The sequence below is a fragment of the Caloenas nicobarica genome, chromosome 1, assembly GCF_036013445.1.
Source record: "Caloenas nicobarica isolate bCalNic1 chromosome 1, bCalNic1.hap1, whole genome shotgun sequence".
NCBI classification, from domain to species: Eukaryota; Metazoa; Chordata; class Aves; order Columbiformes; family Columbidae; genus Caloenas; species Caloenas nicobarica.
In genome coordinates, this window is record NC_088245.1 from 55283401 (window position 1) to 55309380 (window position 25980).

Consider the following 25980-nt stretch of genomic DNA (forward strand, 5'->3'; position numbering starts at 1 on the left):
ACTGAACGGGTGACCCATACCTACAATTGGGACTCATTCAGTTATGGTATCAGTGGCACTGTGAATGCAAAGGAGACGCGAGGTGTGTGTGAAGCCTCACACCTACTGCACATGAGCTGTGCCGCTGATCTGCATGTGCATCATGGAAACATCTGGGTCTGCTATGGCTGAGCTGTGGAATATTCACAGGAAAAAAAAAAAGGTAGGATAAAAGTCTGAAGCACGTCAGATCACATCTGGAACAAATTCCTCACGGAGACAGAGGAACAGTGAAGAAACTCAGATTTACAGTAGTTCTACCAAGAGGCAGAACCAGCTTTAGGCATAAGCCATGCAGGAAATTACCTAGGTCAGCAGATTTATGGGGATTAGCTAACAATAAAGAGGTTGTTCTCTTTATCAGGGCAGCACTTCTGGGTCCATGCCTACACCAGCCTCATCACCTCTCTCATCTTACAGCACCATCCACCTCTCATGGCTGTGCAAGTAAAACCAGGTGATTACTTGCAGAGTGGAAGACATGAGATTTTAAAGGTACCCAGCTCCCTTAGAAACAGGGAGAAAGACACAGCAAAGGAGAGTTGGAAACTACATAACACAGGTGGGATTCATCCCTTAAGACCCTGAATATAAGTGACCAGAACAAGGAAACAACCCTTGCTTACCTCCTTGCTACTACTGGTATAATCCCTTGATCATACCAGAATAAAGATGCTCCTAAATAACAGAACTTAATTGTTCTTTCCCATGGCTAATCCATCATGGAACACTCCCCTGAGCAGCCATCACATGAAATTTTTTCCATGCAGGTTCACCAAAAACAGAATCACCAATGACTTCGTGACAGTTCACCAACACAGACAACTATTTATTCAGCAAATATACTACCTGATCCACTAATTCCTTTTTTTTAGCATCTCTGTGGATAATTCCTTGAAACATCTTTTGATTGAAACACACAAGTGTTTCAGTTATACTCTTTATACATGCAAGACCAAGGAGTCTGATTTCTGGATTAATTAAATGTAACATTTTACCTTAATTTTAACAGGCATGCATCTCCTCTAGGGAACATTTCACCATGCTTTGAGGTAACACATTTATTATAAAAGCTGGCTGTGCAAATAAGGGATGTTAGACTTGGGAAACTTCCAAAGGGACTGAGACAAACTAGGACAAAACCTTAGTTTCAGTATGAGTCAGCTAAATGCCAAGGCAGTCCCACGAAGCTTGGGCATCTGATTTCCCTTCTGGTGGAGAGATAATTTTAGGCTGATGTGTCAAATGAGTGCTTTAAAGTGAGTTATATCCTGTGCAAAAAGAACCACATGACTTGTTATAAATTCATTTGAATTTAAAAAAATTGGATTAAAAGGGCAAAACTACAGGTGAGTCCAGTGAGAGAGGATTTCACCTTTTATTCTCATAAAAATGGTAATAAGAATAAAGATGCCAATGAAAAAAACCCCACAATAATAACAATAAAAAAATAAACCCCAAGGCCCCAGAAAACCAGCTCTGGTGAAGAGACCCTTTGAAAGTACTCCCACACACCCCTGCAGTGCGATTCAGTCCTGATGAGAAAGTCGGCTGTGACACACTTTGCTTTTTGCATCCATAGGCAGAGTTATGGCCAGATCCTGGTTTGATGTAAATCAGCATGGCTTTGTGGACTTCGAAGGAATTATTTCAATATGATTAAAAAAAAAATCCCCTTGCATTTGTAACCTAATAAAGGCTTTACTCCAGATTTACAAGGAATTCCAGAACACAACCTTTAGCAGCTTTAACTCCAGCAGAAGCTTAAAAGTCAGGTACAATAGTAAGGACTTGTTCATTTTCCCATTTTCTGAAGAGAGATTCATTTATAAAACCAAAATATATCTTGTGTAATTTATGTCTCAATTCTGATGGTATGATTTATTTGATGATCTTAAATGCATCACAGTGTCAAACATTCTGAAGTAAATTTTCCACCACTCCTCTTGGAACACACAATATCACTCTAACAATAATGACTTGAAACCCTAGCTTGTGAAAGCCCAGTTTCTGCAAAATGATGAAGAGGATATTTCAACAGAAGGAGACAATTCAGATAAGAAAACTGTGCATTCTAAGCACTGAGTGTTCATGACCTAATTTTTCTGCATATTTAATACCACTCATGAATAGAGGTCAGAAGTATCATTTCAGCTGATTGCAAAGCTCCTGGTAAGAAACAGATGTAAATAAAGAAGTTAACAGGCTTCTCCTGACTTATTGTTACTCACCAGATATCTCCTCTAGGCACTGTTTGGCAGTCTTACTGAATGACAAATCCGTTTTAGTAGGACTGGTGCAGGAATCAGCAGGTGGTAAAGAGGTACTGTCATTTTCTGAGAGAGTTCTGAAATCAAGCAAGAAGATTTATTATTATTATCTGTCATTCACGTATTAATCAAAACGAATGTTTTTTGCAGCTCCATCTAGCATCATGTCACTATATGCTGAAAATACCATGAGTATCACATTCTTACTGTGTTAGTTTGACTCCAGCTACACAAATTTGCAAGCAACTAGGAACACTCTCTGTGTCCCTCTTCAAGAACAACTCAGAGTGAAAGCTGGGAAATTTGGAGCCATTTTGTTACCTCGCTTTTTCTCTGCAAGAAATGTCAACCAGATATAGGCAGAATCCATTTAAATTTGTTAAGTCACATCCCTGCACACATATAAGGGAAAAGAAAACTTGTAATTGCTGAAATATTAAGCGAGAAAGGCCATGTGGGAAGAAGCTTATGCAAGGCTGGAATGGAAATCTGGCCCAGATATTCAAATCTATGTGCAGCTTCTTTTGATAAAGCCTCTTATTTAACTCTGGGGTAATGGGATAATATGAGTTTTTTCATTAACTTGCTAGCAAATAACCTATGTTTTCTTTGATGGTATATTTCTGTGGATATCATTGACAATTGGAATGAGTACCCTCTGTTGAATACAGCTATTTGCTGTTGCACAATGGTAAATAGCAAGAAATACACAAGCATGTGGATTACAATACAAAATAGATCACACAAATATTGTCCCTTCTTAAGGAACAACTGTAGCATCTAGTTTACACAGGAACTGTTGAACTATGATGCCATTAAAAAGCAACATGTACCGCATTTGTATACAGTAAAAGGATACATCTAGATATACTAGCCACTTTTTGGAATAAAATGGAAAAATCTTCACTGAGGGCTTAATTTCTTCCAAGTTTCCTGACATGAATCATGCACTCAGTCTTTTGATTTCTTAAAAGACTAGTGAAATATTTATATTCTAATTTTAAAATGTTACATTTATATCTCAGTTATCTAAATTCACCACAAAGTGTTTTCAATGACCAACTAAACTGTAAACACAAACATTTAACTGTGTGATGAATGTGTATTTTATAAATGTAAGTGATAAAAACAGTGACTTGTTTCTCAAAACAATTTTATGGAAACATATTTTATGAAATAGCTTTCCAGTTAGCATTTTATTCAAAGTTACTTACTGAATGGATTTGTTCAGTAAATCATAACAGTAACTGGAGGAGCAGATATATTCACATACAACAGCACCAGTACTGTCGTGGTGGAATCTGTTGATTAGAATCATTTAACTCTGACTCTACTTTCACAGATATAAAAATATAAATGATGTCTGATCTGATGCACTGTCTGTCTTATCAATTTCTCTACTTTTGGGTTGCTGGAAACAGTTAACTACCCTATAAAAAACTATTTTTTTTCTCTTCTACTGTTTCTCTCTGTCACACACCACTGAAAACACGAGCTCAGCGCGTGTTGCAAGGTTAACTATGTCCTACTGACCTTGAAAGTAATTTTACATTTGGTGTTTGAGGACAGCATCTTAAGTAACAAAAAGTCCATTCTATCCATCCCCAATGAACACACACTGAAATTCCACAGTCCAACTTACTTTCCCCTATTGCTTCAAATAATCAAAACGAATGAGGGGTTTGTCTGCTTTTACTGAAAGCCACTTTGAGAAGACATGAATGCTCATGAGTATTCCTGTCTGGGTTTAGTGCTGAGACTTAGTCCTGGATCAGTCCAGGGCAAACTATCAGCCCAAAAACATCTCAGAAAGAGGCAGTTATAATAATGGTAATGGAAGTGGTCTGGTCTCTTTTTGTTAAACTCAGATCACGGAGCTTCCAGGGCTGGAGCCAGAGCAAGGCTGGAGTTCGTTAACAGTGGAAAAAAGTAGGTTGTTTTTGGTCTTGTAGGAAGAGCACCCAGCTAGGTGAGTGCAGTTCAAGTATTTCTAGCTTTCTCCACAAAATATATACAGAGTTTACATCCATCTATCCCTTGTAAGAAACAAGAAGAGATCCTTTTTGCCTGTTCTCCTTCTGATCCTATGGTACTGCATTCCTAATTGTACAACTGTTCAACCACCAATCACTGCATCAGCCCAGAAGGGTGATGCGAACCCTTCCTTGAATGATCAAGAGCCTTATATGTAAGCTATCATCTTCCAAGAAAGGATAGAAAGCATCCATTCCTGTTTATTTGGACATCTATCATCAGAAAATAATTAAGTGGTCTGACCCCCATTGGCCACTGAGACAACATTTGCATTGATTCTTCATCTAGTGGAGGGGAGGTAGAGGTGAAAAAGAACGTGGATGATCTAGATTGTCTTCTGGCTGTGATTATTGCCTATAAAGTCAATACAGCTGAATACATAACTCATTATTCACTGTATGGGAACACAGATGCTTAAGTTAAAAGGGCTGGATCTCCCTCCAAGAATACAAACAAATAATGAGTGACTTACAGCAACTAATTAAACTTCAGCATGATGACTGAATCTGTTTACTTGAAATAACAACGAATACAAGTTTTCACTCATTCAAAGCTTTGCTTGCCCAAAACATTGAGAGATATACCAAATAGCAATAAAGCACATTTCCATTCTTCAATGTTTTGGTGGCTTTTCTTCCATTTTCAAAAACCTGATGCAGCTATAAGTAGGAAGATAAGTTGAGAAACACTGTGAGAAGAGATATTTGCAAACAATTCCATTCCAAATTTTAGAATTTGATTGATGGGATTATTTGCAGCACAAAATCCAGTTTCTGGTACAAAAGATAGGTTTAGAATCTAAGCCTTAAATAGCTCTAAGCCTCAAAAATACTGAATGGCAAAGATTATATAATACTAATAATTTTAAAATTTTTGACTTAATTTACACAAAGAAAACCGTGGAAAAACAACCCAAATATAAATATGATGTAGTTTTCCTAATTTTATAGACAGCCTGAAATAACACATTTAAGAAGCATTAAATGTCCCTTTTATCTTACTTGAAACTTTAAAGTTTAAATTTAATGTAAAATAAATGTGATTTGCTATCAAAACGAATGACAAAGAAACTGCTGTACTGACTTAATTCAGCATTTTTATGTCTAATTTGGTAAAAACATCAATGATTCTAATTATCTGAGGCAACAACAGAAATCTCACAGAGGACTATGGATTTTGCAGCAGTCTAAATTCTGCTTACTCGAGAAAATTGGTTATTTATTGTGGAAGCGATAGGCCGAAAGGCATCTGCCCAGCCCTTGGGCAGCTGTGATGGAGGTACCCCAAGGAGGAATCTGGCGATGTGGTCTTTATCAATAGCTTTTCTCCCACCACGTCTCCACTGGGTTGCCAGCTGCCAGCAATTCCACAGCAGCCCTGGCCTTTTGGTATAAGATGGCCAAAGCCCTACTTTTTTTTCTGGAGTCGAGGTTAGCTCAGGTGGGCGGAGAATGGACTACGGGTGAAAGACTTCTAAGCAAAATCATGCAGGAATCTCAGCTTTTGAGGAACAAGGAGGTCCAGGTATAGACTGGGTGCCTAAAACCTCAAGTTGCGTTACTCTAGGCTTGTCACAGGTTGTGATACATTGGACCAAGCATGTAGATGCCTCTTTGTTTATAAATGCCCCTCTATCCACTACACATTCACAGCCCACTGCCTTAAAAAATTAAATTCTTGCATCTCTCTTGATATTAAGGAAAACGAATAGAATTTCTGTTTAGCCAAAGCAACCTTGTTGGTACTTCTTCCAGTGCTGTGCATCTGCAGCACAGGTTAATCTAGGCAATCATAATGAAAACAGGACAATCTGTTTTCTATTTTAATCATGGCAATCAGAGAACATATTTATCCCCAGCCCACTGAGTTACATACTACGTATTTTTAAGAGCATGAAACTTGTTTAATGGGACAAATCCTGCTCTCAATCACACCTGCATAAGCTCATTCAGTTTGATTAAAACGAGCCTGTACAGGAGTAATTAAGAACAGAATTTGAAACACTACTTAATAAGCTGTCTTTAACACAGTCAGTCATTTCCTGCCTCTAAAGAAACAGCCAACCTTTGATAAACACAGATAACATCAAAGATTTGTTTGGTTTTTACTCGACATTCCAAAAGATATCAGATGAATAATGCTGGGGTTTGTGTTTTTGGTTTTTTTTTTCCAACAACTCTCTGAGGTGCAGCTGTCTTGAATGTGTATCACTGTCAGTGTAACAGATTGGCAGGACCACATCTGGAATATGAGCAGTTTGATCACCCATGTTCAAGACATGTGAGTTAAATTGGGAACAGCTGCAGGCAAGGGCTACTAGGATGCTCATGGGGAATAAGAAATCCTTCTGAAAGGAAAGAAAATAGATTATTTGGTTTAGCCTTGCAAAAGAGAAGGAAGGGGGTAGAATTATTCCCCCACATGTTTAAAAAGAGCAATCAAAAACAGGGAAACAAACATTTTAAGCTAAAGGACATTATTAACAAAGTAATAAATGGATGCAGTCTCATCATGTGGGTTATAAACAGTTTCTAACAAAGTGATATGAGATAAGTTTCTGGGAGAACCTTCCCATTGGAGTAGAGGAGATTAACTAATCTACAAGAAAGCTCAGTTGGTTTATGAAAGGGTTAATATGGTTGCCAGTAACAGAAGAGTGAACAGAGTATCTTTTTTGGTCCTTTATCCTATATTACTGTACAGCAATTTAAAAGAATGATTTCAGATCATAAACAGCAAGCAACTGAATTATCAAGCTACTGTTTTAACTCAGCATTAATCAAGTATGTATTTATAACAATTTCTTTACTTATTTTCCTTCTTTCCATGTCTCAAACCAATGCCTCTACACTGGAAACTTTTCTTACACAATTACTTGAAAACCAAGCATAAGCAAATGTGAGGATTTCTCTAAACACTGTGTTTTTGTTACAAGTAAAACTGGTCAGTAGCAATGTTTAGCGCTACTATGATTGTAAAACTTTGGTGGTGACTGTTTTGTTTTCACAACAGCAATGTAAATAATGGAAACCAAGAAAGGAATGCAGCATAATTTGAATCATCACATTTTTTGACAAAAGGGTTGCAGTATGTTTAGCAGCACAGTCTGTTATTAACAAACACAATTACTGAAAACTTCACTTTAACTCCACGATCAGTGGCCAGAAGTAGCTTCTAGTCATTAAAACTGGACATAAATATGGCTTCAACAAACCCTGCAGATGCTGTGTTTGTAGGATCCTTGAAGAATAGTTTAATTTTTTTTTTCCCTAAGCCAGTAAAAAAACATCCTGAACAGGCAGCTGGAATTGAATTTCACTGTGCCTCCAGAGGTGCAACCAGATTATATCCTCCTTTCCATCTGTCACCACTCTGCACTTCCCATGCAACCTTGAAGCTATGGTCTACTAATATAACATAATTGTTTCAATCACCATATAGGAAAGGAGATAGGAAGAACATTTTGGTATGTGATAACACGTTTATTTATTACACAGGTATTTCCTTTCTCTGCCTCTATCTAGTGAACACTTCAGTCTTCACAGAATCATAATTTAGATCAGAAAGATGTTCTAGATGCCATCTGTTCCAAAGTAATGGTCAAAGTAGGTTTGGTTAGATTAAGTTGCTCAGGGTCTCACTTGGTTGAGTCTTGAACATGTCTGAGGACAGAGCTCTCACAGCCTCTCTGGGCAGCCTGCTTCAGGATTTCACCACCCTCCAGGTAAAAATATTTTTTCTAACTTTTAATGAGCCTCTTCCCTGCTGTAACTTGCAACTCTTACCTCTCATCCTATCACTCTGCATTTCAAAGAACAGTCTGGCCCCATCTTCACTGTACCAACTACTAGGGAGCTGAAGTTACCAGTTTCTTATTCTTCAGGGACAAAAGGAGTGCGAAACTGGTTTTTGTAGTCTAGCATTGACAGGGAAAGAATATCTCTGCAAGGTCTCAATTCAGACAGTGCTGAAACTTCCTCCAGATATTGCTATCATTACACTACAAATTTAGCTGAAGGACTGAAATTTAAGCAATGCACAATACAGAAGTGTAGCTCAGGATGATGAGTGGTCAGCTGATTATCTGCAGCAGTTTCTATATTTTCAGCATTTCAGGCAGGGAGCAATTTCTGAGCTCCACAGCCCCTGGGATTTGGACACTTCAGATTCTCTATTCCAGCCATGGAAAAGAGACTCCCTAAGCTCCTACTGCAGTTACCGGAGGAGTCAATAAAATAAAACTAAACCGCAGTACATGTATCCAGTTACAGATCAACGTTTTCCTAGTGAAATTTTCCTTTAATGTTTGAGCAAATCCACAGCAAATATTAATTGCCAACACATCACATACTTCATGTAGCATTATGGTGATTTACATCAACTAAGGATTTGCCCCGTGGAGTGAGGTGATATTTCTGTTCCTCCTGGGACTCAGTTATGTTTCCCATTTTGTGGAAATAGTGCAAACTTACACAATTTGGCTCACAAAAATAAAGCAATGATTGCATACAACAGGCTCTTCTCTGTGCAATAAAATGTTTGGAATTACAGGTTATATTACACTTTTGAGCAATGCGTAGGAAAGCTAGGAAGTCTAAATACTGAGCAATTAAGCCGTTATTCTGCTGCTACGATTTTTAAAATTACTGACTTTTTTCTGTTTTCCCTGTAACCTAGTAAGCACTCAACTTCTGTGTTACTTTTCTTCATCTGAAATTTAAGCACCGTTAGGAAGACAACTAAATTCTATGGCCAATTTTGATACAAGTCTAAGGGCCTCTGGCAGATGGCACAATTTTCCATTTTCCTCCAATTCCATCTGTGTAGAAGAATGTGTAATTCAAAGTAGTGGCTGGTATACTTTAAACAATTATATAGTTTCTTACACGTTCTTTGTAGTAGTTTTTCTTGCTCTATCTCTTATCAAGCTTTCTGGCAACTAAATTACATCTACTTCAGCCTTTGTCATTTCAGTTGGACCCTGCAGTCAGCTTCAAAGGGGACACATAAGGGGCTGGGCTGTAAATAACACATTCACAACTGCATTTGAAAATAAATAATCACTTGCTGAGGAGGATGGAAGAATTTATATTATACCCATTTAGACTATCTCAAATGCAACTCTGTTGCTGCTAATCTTTGAAGAGAAGTAATAATTCCATAAGAATTTCCATGCCATGGTGTTTAAGAGGCATAAAAATACAATGTGATATCAGATAGGACAAAGCACCAAGAGTAAAAAGCTGAATAGTGCCATATATCATTCCAGAACTTCCTAGTGAAACAATATTTCTACCTACTGTTCATTAATAAAAATAGACAACTCCTTGAAAACATGAGCGTTGATAACTGTTAAAGCATTGCATTCGCCGTTTAAGCAAAATATATGCTGGCCTCAAAGAAAGCCTTTGGAATACTTTTCTTTTAGTCACAAATCTACAGTAATATCCTCTTGGGTAATAATGAAATATTGCAAAATACATAAAATCTGCAGGTATCAGAAACAAACAAGAAGAAACACTAACCTACTTATCCTTGTGTAATCAGCCTAAATTCATTGCTTCAGTATACTGCAGTATATTGCAATATTCTGCAAAATTCTGGATACAATGCACTGTATTGTTACTAAACTATATTGCAATTTTTTACAAGGACTGCAGTACAAATGTACAGAGCCTAGATATTTCTTCTAGCTATAAAATCTTAGTCTAAATGATAACTACTGATTTTTAACTCCTTAATCTATACAGCTGTTCTAGCAGCTAACAAGCACACCCGACAATTCTGTGTATAAATTGTAGTGACTGCTCAGAAAACAGTTATGTTTAAGAGCAAGAAAGTGTGCATACAGTGCCCCAGTTTCATGCACACTTCTAATTGCCATATGTTCACAAAAATAAATATTCTGACTTTGGAAATGTGGATATGTTATCCATGCTTATATTTATATTCTTCTATGAAATCATTGTGTACTGTTACAAAGCCCTTGAGAATAGTAAGGAATGGAGTTACTGTGTGGTTTTGGGTCAGATTCTGCTCTCAGTTACAGAGACACACATTGAAGTAACCTCATCAAAGTTGGTCTATTACTCTGGGTTTATGGCATTCTGGGATCAGACCCTGGCTCTGAGAATTTCATTTTCATGTGAGACTTAACTTCAAATACAGTCTCCTTTACTGTTTGTTTGAAGCAGAAATGATTATTAATACCAAATTTTACTGGAAGATCATACTTCTATCACCCTTTAAAATTCAAAATACACTTTGCTTCATGATGAAGCTTAAAAGAATGATAAGATATCTCTATCATGCAATGAAATGACATCAATATGTGGTAAAATTGCCGCTAAATACCATATGCATCTGAAGGCAAAGCAGAGCTTCTTTCTCTCCCTTTACATATGCACCCTAACACATATGTATGCCATCCTATGTACCATGCTGCAAATTGTCTGTATCACCAAGATTATTTCAGTTCTTTATAAAGAAACATGCATATTAAGCACACTCAGCAATACATTTAATTGAAACTCAAGAGGCTACCCACTGCATATTAGAATAAATATAACCTATATTATGTTTTTTCCCCTCCCATACAATTTTATGGACTGCTTTTGCTCAGAATTAACTTAAACATTTTATCACTCATCTAGATTGGTTTTGAAGATATGTTTAGCTGTGTGTAATGATCTATAATATATACTCCCTCAGAGCCTACTTCAGCACCGCTTTAATCTTTAGCCAAGATTATCTACAATACTACTCACTAATAAAAACTGCCAGTATATTATGTTTAATACTGTATTTGTCATTTTATCAGATGTTAAATTTAACCACAACTCTAGCTAAAGCCGTCCAACAACTGACATCTGAAATCATTACTCAAACCAGCCTGCCTGTCTTTCTATACTTACTCCTGTCTTCTGAGCTGTACAACAACGAAATCTCTCAGTGTCTCTTCAGTTGCTCTATCATATAGCAAAATTAATTTAGACATAGGTTGATACATTTAACTATTCATTCCTCTATTCTAGACCTTTGGCCATCAGAAAACTGTGTATCACCTATAAAAAAACCCTTGCCTCCATGGACTTAATCTATACCTAGTTTGTGTATAAAACTAAACAGGAAAAGGACTTGCAACAGTGACATTTTCTCTCTGCCTAAAACACTGAAATATTTTTGAATACTTGCATATATACACAGCATGTATGTTTTTTCCTCTAATATCCTACTAGTACTGTTACATACTCTGAAAACATCAGCAGCTTATTTTAGGATTTTTTTAAGAGAACAGAGTATTTTAAGCATATATTATTGAATATCAGCAAATAAATATTGAGGTTCTTATATTGCAAACAAGAATATTTGCACCAGAAACCTGACTCGGCCATGACCTTTCAAAAGCAGCACAGGGAACGTGTTGTGTGATTTGTATTTCTAATCAAAACATCCTGAATTTTAAATGGCAAATATTTGCAGTGGATTGCTTTTGTACAAGGTAGAGACTCAGAGTTCTTGGAATAAATTGTTCATATAGTAACATTAATTAAAAAACATCAGGAAAACACGTGCATGAAGCTGTGACAGAAACTGGGAGATAAAGAACATAACAGTGCAATCCTCCTTTACTCTGTCCATTTTAGCTCTCTTTCCTAAATGGTAACACAAAACCACTTTCCCTCCATGACCTTACCTATAAATGAAAGGAGCTACTGTGGCAGTGTTGGGGTGGCTGTATTGCTGTTGCTGAGGAAGCTGGACGACACCGTTTCCTGTGCCTTGGCCACTGCTTGAAGCCACTGAGGCCGACAGAGCCGTGGAGGACGCCGGGATGAGAGCTGCGCTTGGTTCTTTCCCTTCAGAAGAAGCAAGACCAGAGGAAGGAGAAACCTTCTCACTAAGTTGAGATTTTGGTGTTGCCTGGGACTGGTTTCCTTTTGTAGTCCTCAGTTTTTCAACCTCCTTAGTTCCAATGCATGCAGATGAAGCGCTCTGCTTCGCTGTTGGCACCTTCGATCCAGGTTTCGGGATCCCACTAGAAGATGGTATTAAACTTTCCTTCTTGGCTGCTGTCATCTTGCTTCCCTTTGGGATTAAGCTTGCGATTTTTGAGCTCTTCTTTGCAGAAGTTTCAGTGACTGGGTCCTTCTCTTCCTTGACCGTTTTCTCAGTGCAAACTTTGTTTTTGTCCCTGTTCTTTTCCTCTTTGTCCTTTGGCTGTAGCAAAGACTTTTTATTGCTGAGATTTTTGCTTCCAGCTTTTGGAGGGGTTAACTTCGGTGATACTTTAGGACTGCTACTTGTGGAGCCGCCGCTGTTCACCCCACCACTTAAGACATCCATTTCACCACACTCTGAAAAAGTATCATCCTCTCTCCCACTGTCACTGGGTCCTGAGCTCAGTGACAAAGGGGGTCTCAGAGCAGTCCTAGCATTAACCAGCTTGAATTTTTCCAGCATAGATTTTTGTCCAGATGAAGGGGGCTTTACGCCTTCAGAAGGGGGTGGCTTCAGCCTGTCTGAGGATGGAGTAGGGGAGGTTGCGGGACTAGGCTGCTTCACGGAGAGCATGGTAGAGGTTGCGCTGTGTTTGACATTCATGGATTTGCTGCGCCAAGGCTTGCTGGCACTCGGAGAGGGTATGGCAGAGACCTGCTGCTGCCCAGTGCTGGTGGGATGCTGCACGTTCCCATTCATGCCTGCAGATGGGTGAGGGCCTTTTGGTGAATCTGCTTAAAAAACAGAAAGAAACATATGGCACAGTTATTCTCCCATCCCCTGCTTGAAGGTGATACCATACTGCTCTAGCATTTAAAACAGTTATATGTGATTTATAACAAACATAATTTACGTGTGCATGGAACATGAAGGATGCTAATCAAAAATGCCCTTTTTCCCCCACCATCCTGGTGTTGTGTAATACATCCATGAGCTCAAGAGCACCTTGGAAACACCTTCCTTGTAACCATTTCATTATGCAAGTTGAGATTTTGGTGTTGACTGGGCCTGGACCATTTTAGAGACTTTATCTTTAATAAGTCATAAAGAAATTTTTCCAATCACATGTTAACAATAAAACACATAGACATTGAAGAACAAAGATTGCTACAATATTGGAAGAAAACCAAAACCAGAGAAAGATAGTTTTGATGTTTAGTGAAAGCAAAATATGTGCTAGAAAGCTGAGCTTTTGGGTGGGAGGCAGAAGACTGAGTAATATTGAAATTAAATGGATATGATCAATATTCATAAAAGAAAACAAAAAAGGCATGTCACTATACTATTTTGGTTTTAAGTATAGTTAATGACCTTTAGTAGCTGATTTCAGGAACTTAACCCAGCACACTTTCATAGGTGGGAAAAATATATCAATAATTTCAGTAGTGTCAGTACTTGAAAGTTACAGTGATATATCATCCACATGGGTACAGCAACAATAGTTGTTTTGGGCTGGAAGCTCAGGTAGGTACAAAAGGCTCTGGTACCTTCACTACGCTTACATTGTCCAGAAACTTCAGTGAATGTTCATAATGAATGAGAACAAGACTCCTTCTGCAATACCAAAATTGTGGTAATTGACGGCCATGATTTTCAGAGTCATCTAGCCTCATTAAGAAAAACAGACCAATGCACAAAAGGGTTAAGTTCTTCTTCATGAAACTCTTATTTCCAAGATATGTCTGAGTATCTAAACACTATTCATATTACTCTGGAATACCAGAGAAGTGAAGAGGTAATAGCGATCAAATACATGGTACATAGCTGTTTCAGCAGATGACCTATTTTCTCTTCATGTATCTATCTTGTCTTGCCATTCAGTCTCAGGACTACCAGTGAATTAGGCATTAGCCTGCCTATAGTATATCAAGTTCAGTATGACAAGAAAGCCTATGAAACATGCAATGCAACTATAATTCATGGGATGGCAAAAAACCCCAGTGCTTGATGTGTTACATACACACATGAAGACAAACACATGCCTTGAGGCCCATCTGTCTGAATAGTAGAGAAATACAGTAGATGAGGACATTGAAGACATTTGTCCTTTCAGCACAGAGTTTGAAGTTATGCATCATTTTCATTTTTTCAGTCTCAGCTGTAAGGTCCTGGTATGGATTAGACTACGCCCCCGGAAGTCTGAAGGCCACAAATACACATAGAAAAAGTAGGATTTTGAGCATTCTGAGAGAGAAGCTGTTTTTTCTTTAACAAAGAGAATGCAAACATAGGAAAATCTACTTCTCTAAAGAACACGTAAAGAAGTTCTAGTTTAAAAATAATTATTAAAAAATCTGAACAAAAGTAACACAACAGAAATGTAACAGCTTTTACTGGATTAACACTATTAACAGCTATACCCTGGCAGGCTAATCACCTCTACCTTCAATAGATGCTGTATAATTCCATCTGCCCAGAGTTTTTCATGTGCTCCTCAGCCCGATATGCAAACCCCACAGCACTAAATGAGCTCAGTCCACCTTTGGAGAAGGTTTCACACAGCTCTGCTGAGTCCAGTTACCAGGTAAGAAAACATTAACTAGTAAGGGTTGCCTCAGAGTATTTTTTGGGACAGGTGAGGCTATGGCTTATTCTGCAGCTCCAGGTAGCACCATGCACATGGAGCAGCTTTGGTGGGCAGCTGCAGAGCTGATCCCTCCCTTCCGACCACGGCAGGAATTGTGGCTGGGCCCCTGCTATTTTCTGGTGAACCTCAGATCCTGGAAGAGAGCCTGGGGCTAACAACAGCTGTTAGAAATCACTGCAGCCCTCAGGCTTCCTTAATTTATACCAGGGATCAGGTCAGTGGCTGATAGCCCAGGAGTGGGTGTGCACAAGGATGTTCTTGCACACGCCTTGCACTAAGCTTGTCTTAATTACACAGGAGGATTGGGGTCTTTAGCCATCGCAATAGTTTTGCAGAAGAACAATTCACTGCAAGAATATGCAAAACTAATGGAGAATACATGTAACAATCTGTGAAGAGCGGGATGCCATGACACTGTTGAATTAATTCTGTTACATTTGTATGGCTTCAGGCTACCAGTTTTACTTAAAAAAAAAAAAAAAAAAAAGTGTTCTGATTATAAAGAAGAATATACGCCTTCTCATATTTCCTGCCATATAATATTAAACTCACTGGGGGTGAAAACTGTAACAAGAAGATTATTTACTGTTTCATCAACAGCTTGATCTGCTACCCATTTAGCAAAATAACACAGGTTCCTGGAACCACTGGTGATTATTTGATGCCTATGACACAAACCATAAAGAGCACCAAAAAAGTTACAGAGAACTTTAACTTGCCTTTAATCTTCAATTTAAAGTGTAGCCTTAATGTTTCCATAAAGAATGTGGACTGCATGCTCTCAAGAAATATTGAGAGTCTGTCTGTCTGTTTAAAGATGTGGAATAAAAAGATTTATTTCCCTCTCAGAATGAATGCATTACTTCAAGCTGAACATCATTCATGGCTCTCTGCACGTTCAGTTCAGACTTAGCTTCAGCTGTTCATTACATGAAATCTGTCCCCACCTTGTGGTGACTTTCATACAGAGCGAATCCCAGCTGTGACAAGGATTTCCTTTTTTTTGGGAGCTAAATTTTTGCAAGGAGGCAATCTTCTGTTTAGCCTGTAATCCCCTCACTGCTGAAATGCATAGTCAGCTTGTGGTGAAAACAATTTTGCATTCTGCTTGAGAGCTCTGCGCTTCAGAGCTCAGCCCAACCTGTGTTGGGAAAGCAGAGCAGCAACACCCCCAGGTGTTCAGCGCAAAAAAAGAAGTTTCTACCAGAACCCAGCAAGACCATGACAACAGAATGGACAATTTCAAGTCCACTTTTCATAGGCTGTTGCACAAATAAAGGACACATGAGGGGTTAACTTGGGCTCAATATATAATCAACCTCTACTGTCTTCTCGTCTGTGACCTTCGCTGTGTTCAGTGCTGTTGGAGAAGATGGGACCTCTGTGACAACATCTCCCCACTGCAGAATAGTTAGGTACTGATAATCTAGATACTCTGTAGCAGGCAGGTGCCCAGATTGGAGTATCCAGTTTTAAGTCACTCACAATGAAAAAGGTTAGTAGAAAATGGAAGAGTGGCAAGGGATTGCTATAAGGAAGTTTGGAGGAATGGGAAGTCTATTTGGTGAGATAAAAGAATTCAGCTTGTTCAACTGTTCCTTTCCAGCTGTCCACGAGAAAGGAGCTCCCCGTTTTTGGCACAGGAGGAGAACACCACCAGGGACAACTGGCAAAATACCGACACCAGAAGAAACATAAACAAATTAGCTATAGATGTGTACATACTGGCCACTGATGAATGACAGTTTGCATCATCAAACAATGGAGTTCCAGGAGAGTTTCTTAGAGTAGGTATGGGCAAATTAACCAAATACTGGTGAAACCAAGTTTGGCCAATACACAAACACCATTTTATATTATTAAATTATGTTGAAAAGCAAGCAATTAAACTCCATGACATAGAGACCCTTATCAGTGTTCAGACACAGTGTTTCTAAGCTCTAAAGTGTAATTATTTGGTTTTAAAATTTGACTTGCATTAAAGCGTTTCGTTTTTGCTTGACTCAAAATGCCCTGGGTACCTTCCTTATTAGCAATGTGAATAATTACTTTATTCAAATAGTTGCATTTTCATAGTTTTATTTTCATATTTATTTTATTAAGTCAGAAGCAAATAGATGTGACGTGACCTGGAAAACAGATGTGTTCCTTGAAACCCATCCATAAGCTGCAAAGTTCAGCCAAAAAAAAAAAAAAATCAGCTCACTAAAGGTGCACAGATGAGTTCCAGATTATGGCATATTTATTTTTTTGGTGCATTCTGTGTTCCTGACTTAACCACAGCTACATGCAGTTACCTGTGTCACAGCAATGGGTTTCGTCTGTGGGTGAAAACTGGGCTGTACTCAATAAAGAGCAAACATGCACTCACTCAAGGGGACTAGGTTTCTTGCTGGGTGAACTACTCCCTAAGCAACATTCAAATGAGACAACATTAATGACATACTAAATAATGAAATACTAAATAAAAGGCACATACCACATCTTATTTAGGATCACCTTCAGGTCACCTTTAACTCTGTGGCTATATATCTATTCCCCACTGTGACTGACTTGGAAACTGTGTTATGCAGGAATGGATTTCTAGTATTACATATAACTGGATTAAAAAAAAAATAAAAACAACACCTTATGCTGTATACCTTTTCTGAGGTCTTCTTATAGCACATACTGTAAGATGTACAGCAGAGAAAAATGTACCAAAAATGGTCTTTCCTTGAAGAGGTCTAGAGGTTCCAACTTCTAACAACTATTTACATAGTGCAAATCATCTCTTTTTCTGCTTCAGTTTATTCGGCACTAACGCAAAATTACAAGCTATTTACTATATAAGTTACGTCTCAGAAATTAGAGTGTATGGACTGTATAGCCATTCAATGGAAGCTGTTAGAGTTATCCTGATCCAGGCATCTGCATCAGATGCAGAATTTGAAATATAAGGTTTATTCTGTGTGTCGCATTGTAAGGAAAAAAACAGTTTTTCAATGTATAGTCACACTTTTTTTTTTTTTTTTAAGAGGAGTTTGTTATTATTACTATTACTATTGTGAGGGCTGAAGTTTGTTTCCAAAGAACTTATTCAGAAACACTCGCGTCACAGAACATCTTCAAATACTTGAAAAAAAGAAAGATTACTTGGAAATTTAATTGTAATATTCAAAAATTTGCCACTATAATAATAACATTTAAAACATAGCATGGTTCAGGTTTTTTTCTCTTTAGACAAAGAAGTAGCATGGTGAATTCAAATGCAGATTCTCATCCATTCTTTTAGGGTTTAAAAAATAACACCACTATCCTTGCACTCACAACAGTCATTTTCTCTAATTATCTTCTGCTTTATAATTTAAAACAAACTTGTATTTGGTTTAAATTATCATGTGAAAACAATGTTCTTCCAACCATTCTGCTGTTTTGAAAGAAGGTAAAAAGAGCAGATAGAAACATCCTTGAGATGTCTATATAGTACTCTGTAGTTGTGCAACATTAAATTTTCTATATCCTGTAAGTCAATTGAATGATTATACACAAACAAAGCCACCCCTTCTCCTCCTGCAAGTGATGACTTCACTAAAAATCTCATCGAGGTTCTCATTCTGTGCTATGAAGAAATGGGAAAGTAAGAAATCCATCATGCAAAAAGCCATGTAAATGTTTGATGCAATGCAAACCCAGCAGTCAAAAGACAATTTCCAAGTAATGAGCTAAGAATATTAGGATCTACAAGCATGTCGCACCTTGAATCGTTTCACACTCTCACATATTTCAGTGGCAAACTTACATCAATGTTACGAAGCAATTCTAAAACCTAAACTGCTGTACATACCTTCACTCAAGCAGCCACATCTCCTACTTCATAACTTCACTATTGTATTTGTGAACTTTACAGTGTCTGCTCAGTTTTCACTCTGATCTTTTTCTGGTTTTAGTCTGGATGTCTTACCATAAACAAGTCCTTGATAAAATAAATACCATTATAGAACTATCCAAAACATTCAGCCCTGATAGTAAAAATAAAGAAATAACTATTGAAAGGATGGTTTTATATCTTCAGACACAGCTAGGGGCAAAGTGTGTTCATCAGAATTTTGTAAAAAAAAAAAAAAATTTGGATAGCTGCCTGTTGCTTGGATGAAGAACATTCACTGCATACTTCTTCCTCCCACAGATCCCAAGGATGCAGATGGGTACTATGTATATTGTACAATTTTCAACTGTATTCTAACTCAGAGATATGAATAAAATGCTGTTCATTACACAAAGGGAGAAAGAAGGAGGGGGAAGGGGCTGGATTAGTTACACAACTCAGAAAGCTGAATTTTTGCATTATTATTTCTGAGATAAAGCCTGAAGAGGCACATTTTCCAGGAAAACAGTGTTGGGCTGGGAGGAATGCAAGGACTTGGGAAACTCAGTTTGTTTGCAAAATGTACATTCATATTTAAAGTTGACAATAAACCATGAGCACTGAATTCAAATCCCTGAAAAGTTTTATTACATTTGACTTACCTTCCAGTCCTCTATTCAGACATATTTACACCCAATAAGGTTCTGAAAGAATAGATGCATGTAATATTCTGATGTAAATATAATATTCTAATTCTTCTCCATTAGAGGCTCAGATGAAAAGTCTCCCGAAAATTATGACAGTCTTCCTTTGGGTACGAGAAGACTTGAATATGGACCGAGATTATAGGCATGCAATATGGATTCATTTCAGAAATATGACTCAGTGATACTTCCATGGAAGAGGGATAAAATATAAAAGTTTTCAGATCTGAACTTGAATCCCAACTCAACCAGAAGTCCTAATTCAGAGACCTACTTCCACAGATCTTCCTTACCAAATCTTAATAATACTTTCACTTTGATCTTCGAGGATTTTTTTTTCTTTATATCTTCCTCCCCCGCCCCCCTTGCATGTTATGTAGAGTAAACTTAGTATACTAACATTTATTTGCTTACCTTTTTCATTTCCATTTGCATATTGTGGAGGTTTGTTTTTGTCAATGCTGTTAAAGCTCTGGCTTCTCCGATTTAAATTAGAAGCTCCCTGGACTTTGGTACTGCTGCCCGCAGCTGGCACCCTTGAGGGTCCTGGAAGCCTGGAATGGTAGAATAACAAATCAGTTCATTTCATATAATGCAACATATAGAGGAGGCAATATGCAAATATCAGACCAGAATTTAAAACTAACAACTGAAAACAATGATTTCATGTAAGTAACAACGACAGGAGGATTCAAATTAGTTAGACTCCACAAATGAAAATAAAAGCTTATCCTTACGCACACAAAAGGGAAAAAGATGCTTTCTAGAGTCACAAGACATGTAAGAAGATGCTTTGCATTTGCCATTAACATTGCTAAAACAGATTCACCCTAAAAAAACCATTAAGTTGCAATATCAAGTGTTATTTAAATCTGTCACTTTTGAGGAGGATATGTTACAGAAATTGATTAGGAAGTGCAACAGTACATAGTTGAGAAATATTTCATCTCTCTTGCTCTAGCGAATGTTTCACAGCTGTGTTTAGCACAAAAGCTGGCTTTTTTTTATCTTTGGTTATATTTCAGAGGACTATTGGCTAAAGCACTTCCACCTTGTTATTTTAAATGAAAAATATTGAAAATACACACTTCAGCTATTATAGATGCTACAGATGCAGGTATACCTTTCAGATACAAGTATGTGGTGTAGACTATACAGTTCACTTCTTAGTATTTGCTGCCACCATCTGAACCTTACTGTGTGGCTATGTTAAGGAAAAAAAAATGTAGGATCTGTTGTCCCTGGCATGTGTAAGCCTGCATCTTTTTTTTTTCTGTTTGAATCAGTTATCTGATGTAAGATTCTTTAACGTATTAAAGAATTACTTCAATCTTTCTGCAGCATCTTTGTGGGCACCCCCACTCCTTTCCAATTTTGTTATCTGATAGACAAAATGAAATGCTCAAATTAGTAGAAGGCTTTTGCCATAGGAGAAGAATATCTCTCTTCTTTTTCTCACTCACTGGAATGCTATGATGATTTTAATAGTGGCAATACAAATTATAGCAGGGTTATTGAATTCTGTTAGTTTCACTGTATTACAAAAGAACAGCATCAGAAGGGAGGAAAAAAATCACGTTACAAAGAATTAAAAAACATTAGATTTAATCCAAACTTTTTTAGTTTAATGTACTGGTATAACAGAAATGTTCAAATAATTTTATTTTCATTAACGAATATATGTAAACAGCTCCATGTTTTCTCTCTTTACCAACTTAAGCCTCAGAGAGCTAGTCCATTAGTTATTTTTATGGCTCTTTCTGGCTGCCAGCCTGCCCTGCTAGTCTCTGTGCCGAGCCCAGAGCACACTGTCTCTGCTCCGCAGCTGTACACGTGCTAACCTTTACTGTGAACCGTGAATTAGAGTGATCTTCTGTTCCCTGAAGAATGCACTAAAACAAACTTAAAAATCCATTTGCTCCTTTTCATTACCCTAATTTGACAGGCAGTAAGAGCCCTGAGATTGTTTGTCAACGGTAATGAAAAGAGCAATGAGAAGGTATGTGCAACACTGGAAAATCCTATGTTCTGTTAAAATATAAAATACTTTTGCATATATTCTGCACGCCAGAATTTGAGAACTTGCCACAGTAAGCACAATATACATGAGGTCATTTGCTCTACACACTTTCCAGTTTACCTCATTTTCTGTCTTTTTTAATTGAATACAGGTTTTAAATTGTTCTTGCAGAATCAGGTTAAGCAGCGAAGGAAATGCAAAGAGGAGAAGAACAAATAAGGGACAAGTCACATACCTCTGAACAGGCTTCGGAAACACTGCCACAGATTTAAAGTATTAGACAATAAGACTGTTAACCCCGACATGTTGAATGTGGACAAGACAGGAGCATCAGCAATAAGGAAAACTGAAGACCTATAGATGCAGGTGCAAAGAAACCGGGCCGTGGTATAGCTCATTCCAAGCTATCACCAGCAACTCAAACTGTGTTAGTGTGCTATACTGCAAAATGCAACCTTCATTGTAGATTATGCAATTTAGAGTTCATTGCTCTCACCAATGAACTGCACAGCAAAGGTATAATTAATGAACACATTAATCATCCTCCACCGGAAAAAAAAAGCGAGAAACAAGATTAAGCTTTAGACTTCCGTTCCTTTCTCTGCAATCTGACTTGTAGATTTTAGTGCTCATGGAAGTGACAAAGTAAAAGTACTGATGAAATCTGAAACAGGTCAGCTCCTACACACAGCTCTGTCAAATTCACTGCCAAAACAAAGCATCTGGTTAATGCAGATTGTGTGCAGGCTACTCTTGATGGAGCAGAAGTCTTGGAAGTAGTTCTTTTTTTCTGCGCTATTTTGCTTCTGCATGAACTTGGCTCTGTGAACTCAACTTCTCAGGTCGGTTTGCAGTACACGTAAAACAGCAAATGAGAATCGGGATGGACTTCCAAACTTCTTTTCACTGATGACTAAAGTAGAGGATTTGAGCCAGAGAATAGAGAGCACTAAAATCACCAACTAATCCTTCACGTTCAGTTTTTTACATGCAGGATACAAAGATGCAGGATACATAACAACCAGAAATATTACTAATATACAGTACAAATCAGCTTCTTCCAGTCCATACAAGGCTTTCCCATGGCAAAGCTCACCATTGCAAAGCTTGCACGCATAACATAAATACACATTTTTTAATGTCTACTTATGTCGAAAGGATAAAATATCAATGGGCTTGAGTATCACTAACAAGCAATAAATTAGAGATATTTAACTGACCTAGAAGCCTTTTTTTGACTGGTTGAAATTCCACTGTGATTAGACTGAGTTGCATATCTGGCTGTGAGACTGTATGAGAAGAAACAGAGAAATTGAATTAAAGAATTTCTTTGAACATGTATAGAAAGAACACACTTACCAGCACACTATGAGTTAATGAATGCAATTGAACATGGATTGAAAACACAAATTCACTGGCAAAAATATGAAATAATGCAAACATGCAGATTTTTATGAGAGATGCAATGCACAGATTATGAAATAATGGATATTGTTATTACTTGTCTCATTTGCTAGAAATTATCTTAGGAATAGACAATGTGGGCAAATTTCCAGTGACTGAATTACTGAAGTCTAGCTCAATTCACACAGAGTGCACCTCAAAACTTTGTGCCTTCCCCTCCCCCCCTTTTTTTTTTAAATCCACTAAAAGTACTAAGTACAAATATACAGCTACTAGTTTCTCCAGCAACCTGAACAGGTTCACAGTCTGGCAGTTAGGAACTAATTTTCTATACCAGAACCAATGTGAACTTAGAAAAATTCCCACTAAAAAAAGGTGACCCTTCCGACAGTAGAGCTATATGGAAGAAGCATCCCATCATAATTTTCGTTACTGTTACAGCAGCACAGGTCATGTATGTGATGCATTACCCAGGCCATGGATCAGAGGCTTCATTAGGAAAGCCTTGACATGTGCTTAGACTCCCAGTTAAATTCCATAAGAAAATGCATCTTTGTCTGCTGAAGCATTTGATCAGTATTTCTGCAATAGAAGATACGCTGTGCTACAGGGCTAAGAATTGTGTATTCCTTTTGACACCCAACAAGGTGTCGTTACTAAACAGTAAGTTTATGCTTCTACTTTTTTAGACATTTGCATAGGGTATATGTCAAAGTTACAGCCAAGGTAAGTCCTCCTGCCAGATAACTTCAGTTACTATGTACAGGTGCATCCTTTGGGATTCACACAGCCTAAAGGTACAGACAGGTGCCTAAGCCAGGTGCAATCACATCAAATTCCTTGTATTCTTAAGGAAGCGACGGAGAACTGAGTAAGCAGAAACTCTGATAGCCACATATTGCTTTTGTCTCTTACAGTTCTGCAGCTTCCAGCAATTCTGAGTAGCAGCAGAAACCACAGTCCTCTAGTCCTGACTTTACAGGCTGGCGGCACTTACAAGAAACACCTGGTGATATTGCAACTACCAGAGAAGTGTTAAGCAATTTCTGCTAGTCCACTGAAGCAGGTAGCCTGAGTGCAGGGTGGATGAGAGAAGCCCTCAAGGGAGAAAGGTCTTTCCATACTGGCACAGCAGTCCCAAAGAGGCAAGGGGAAGAGACAAACCAAGGGACAATGTGAGACTTGAGTAGGATGCATGATTATTGTTACTTTACCAAATTAAGCCCCACTGAAGGGTTCAGCATTGCCTCTGTGCCTGCCAATAGTAAATGGCACATGTGCACACAATGAATATAAAAAAAGAATACTTCAGTCTTAAGAGCGCAAAAAGGAATCATTCAATATATAAAAGAAGTATTCAATTCCCTCCTATATATCTTGACAGCAATGCTGACAAAGTGGTTTTTTATATGATCACAAATTCTGTGGGAATTGTAATAAATTATAATAGTATCATAATAATTACTGTTTATATATTTGTATCTATTATTAGTATATTGAATTATATTCCACTTACAGCTATCTTTCTTAAGAATGTCTAGACTTGTGATGCAAATATGACATAGTATGATTGCTGAAGTTGCTACCTTTGTGTCTGGCATTATAGCCCATCTTTTGATCTTCCACTCGTGGGTTTTTTTGAGATATTTTAAATGAAATAATCTAGAAATGGTTAGTTGGTTATCTGCATTAACTAAACTAAGAAGTTTGTGAGAAAAATGGTATGTCAAATAAAATCTTAGTGCATTTATGTCGTAAAAGGTAAAATGATACACAGTGCAAGCAACACGGACAGTGAGCTGGAAAAATTGTGTGAGTAGGATGCCTTGCCATGTCGTAGCTTTTCTACCTCAAACAACACAACTCCAAAGTAGCTGGAAAGATCAAAAAATGTTTCCAAGTTGTTGATAAGCTAGCTCACAGACAGATGGCACTTTTTCCCCCTTTTTGTTTTTAATAACAATAAATACATGAAGCACCTATCTGGAAATGCTTGATAGAATGCTTTCCTTCCATGCCTGATACTTGGGACTTCATTCACTATCAAACTAATGAAACGTCAGCTTATTGACTGCTTTCAAACTTTCCACACTGGTTTGAAAGGCTCTGACAGATGCGCCAATATCAATAAAGCATCATTTCCACCACGACAGGGTACATTTCTTTTCTAAAGTAATGTGACAAATGAAAGGGAAAAACAAAACTTTAACAGCTCATAAACCAGGTTCATCAAGTTCCTAATGACTTGGGGTTTTCCACCTCAATTAGCACTGGATGTGCTGGACCCATTAAAGTTTCGCACAGATGCCTGTTTCCCAACTGCTGGCCCCACTGTCATAGATGTGAACTACAACACATCTAAAGTCTACCCACTCTTCTAAGTGTATAAACAAACATTTACTTGCTGCCCTCCATCCTACCAAATAATTGTCTGTGGATAACATCTAGCAGTCAGGAAAACAAAACAAACCAAACAAACAAATAAAACCCCAAAACCAAAAAACCCCAAACAAACAAAAAAACTCCTCACCAAAACTGTTTTGCTTAAACCAGTCATTTTTATGCCTATAGATCCACACAGAGGAACTGGGCCAGGAACAGTCCTTTTGGCCTCCGGCATCGTGCTTAACTCTCCCATTTCACCTAGCGCACAGGGGAAGACCAGGCAGATGCTCCTAGTTAAGCAAATCCTATTCCAGAGAGGTAAGATGGTATACATGCGTCTCATCCCAAACCCTTAGAAATCATCTGGATTCTGCAAACTGGATTCCAGCAGGAAATCAAGCCCCTGTATTTTCTCTTGCAAACCAAGGAAACACTAGTCTACACAAGAGATACGAAATGGTGACACTGGGTAATTTCTGTTGCTGCTCCCCTGGTGAAATGCCATGAGAAAATGAAATAAATACGCTGAGATTACCAGAAAGGCAGTTCAGCACAGAGGTAGCTGTGGAAGTATTGAGAAGGAAGCCACCGAGATATTAAAGATTGTCCTGACCCTGAGGTGCTGATGGGGAACAGCACAGCTGTGCTACAGCCATGCTGGTTACAGGAACCAGGGCTCTGTGCTGCAT

At 38.0% G+C, this 25980-nt stretch overlaps 1 protein-coding gene across 6 annotated transcripts in view; it reads right to left on the reverse strand.

Moving 5' to 3' along the window:
* NAV3 (neuron navigator 3) overlaps positions 1-25980 on the reverse strand; it is a 267108-nt gene that overhangs the window by 122173 nt on the left and 118955 nt on the right. For all 6 annotated transcript variants that reach the window (XM_065630337.1, XM_065630330.1, XM_065630320.1 and 3 more), the window contains 4 exons: positions 22723-22791; positions 19897-20036; positions 12040-13075; positions 2271-2386 (listed from right to left, as the gene is read on the reverse strand). In XM_065630337.1, the coding sequence (XP_065486409.1) occupies positions 2271-2386; positions 12040-13075; positions 19897-20036; positions 22723-22791 (1361 nt within the window). The remainder of the gene's footprint in view (positions 1-2270; positions 2387-12039; positions 13076-19896; positions 20037-22722; positions 22792-25980) is intronic.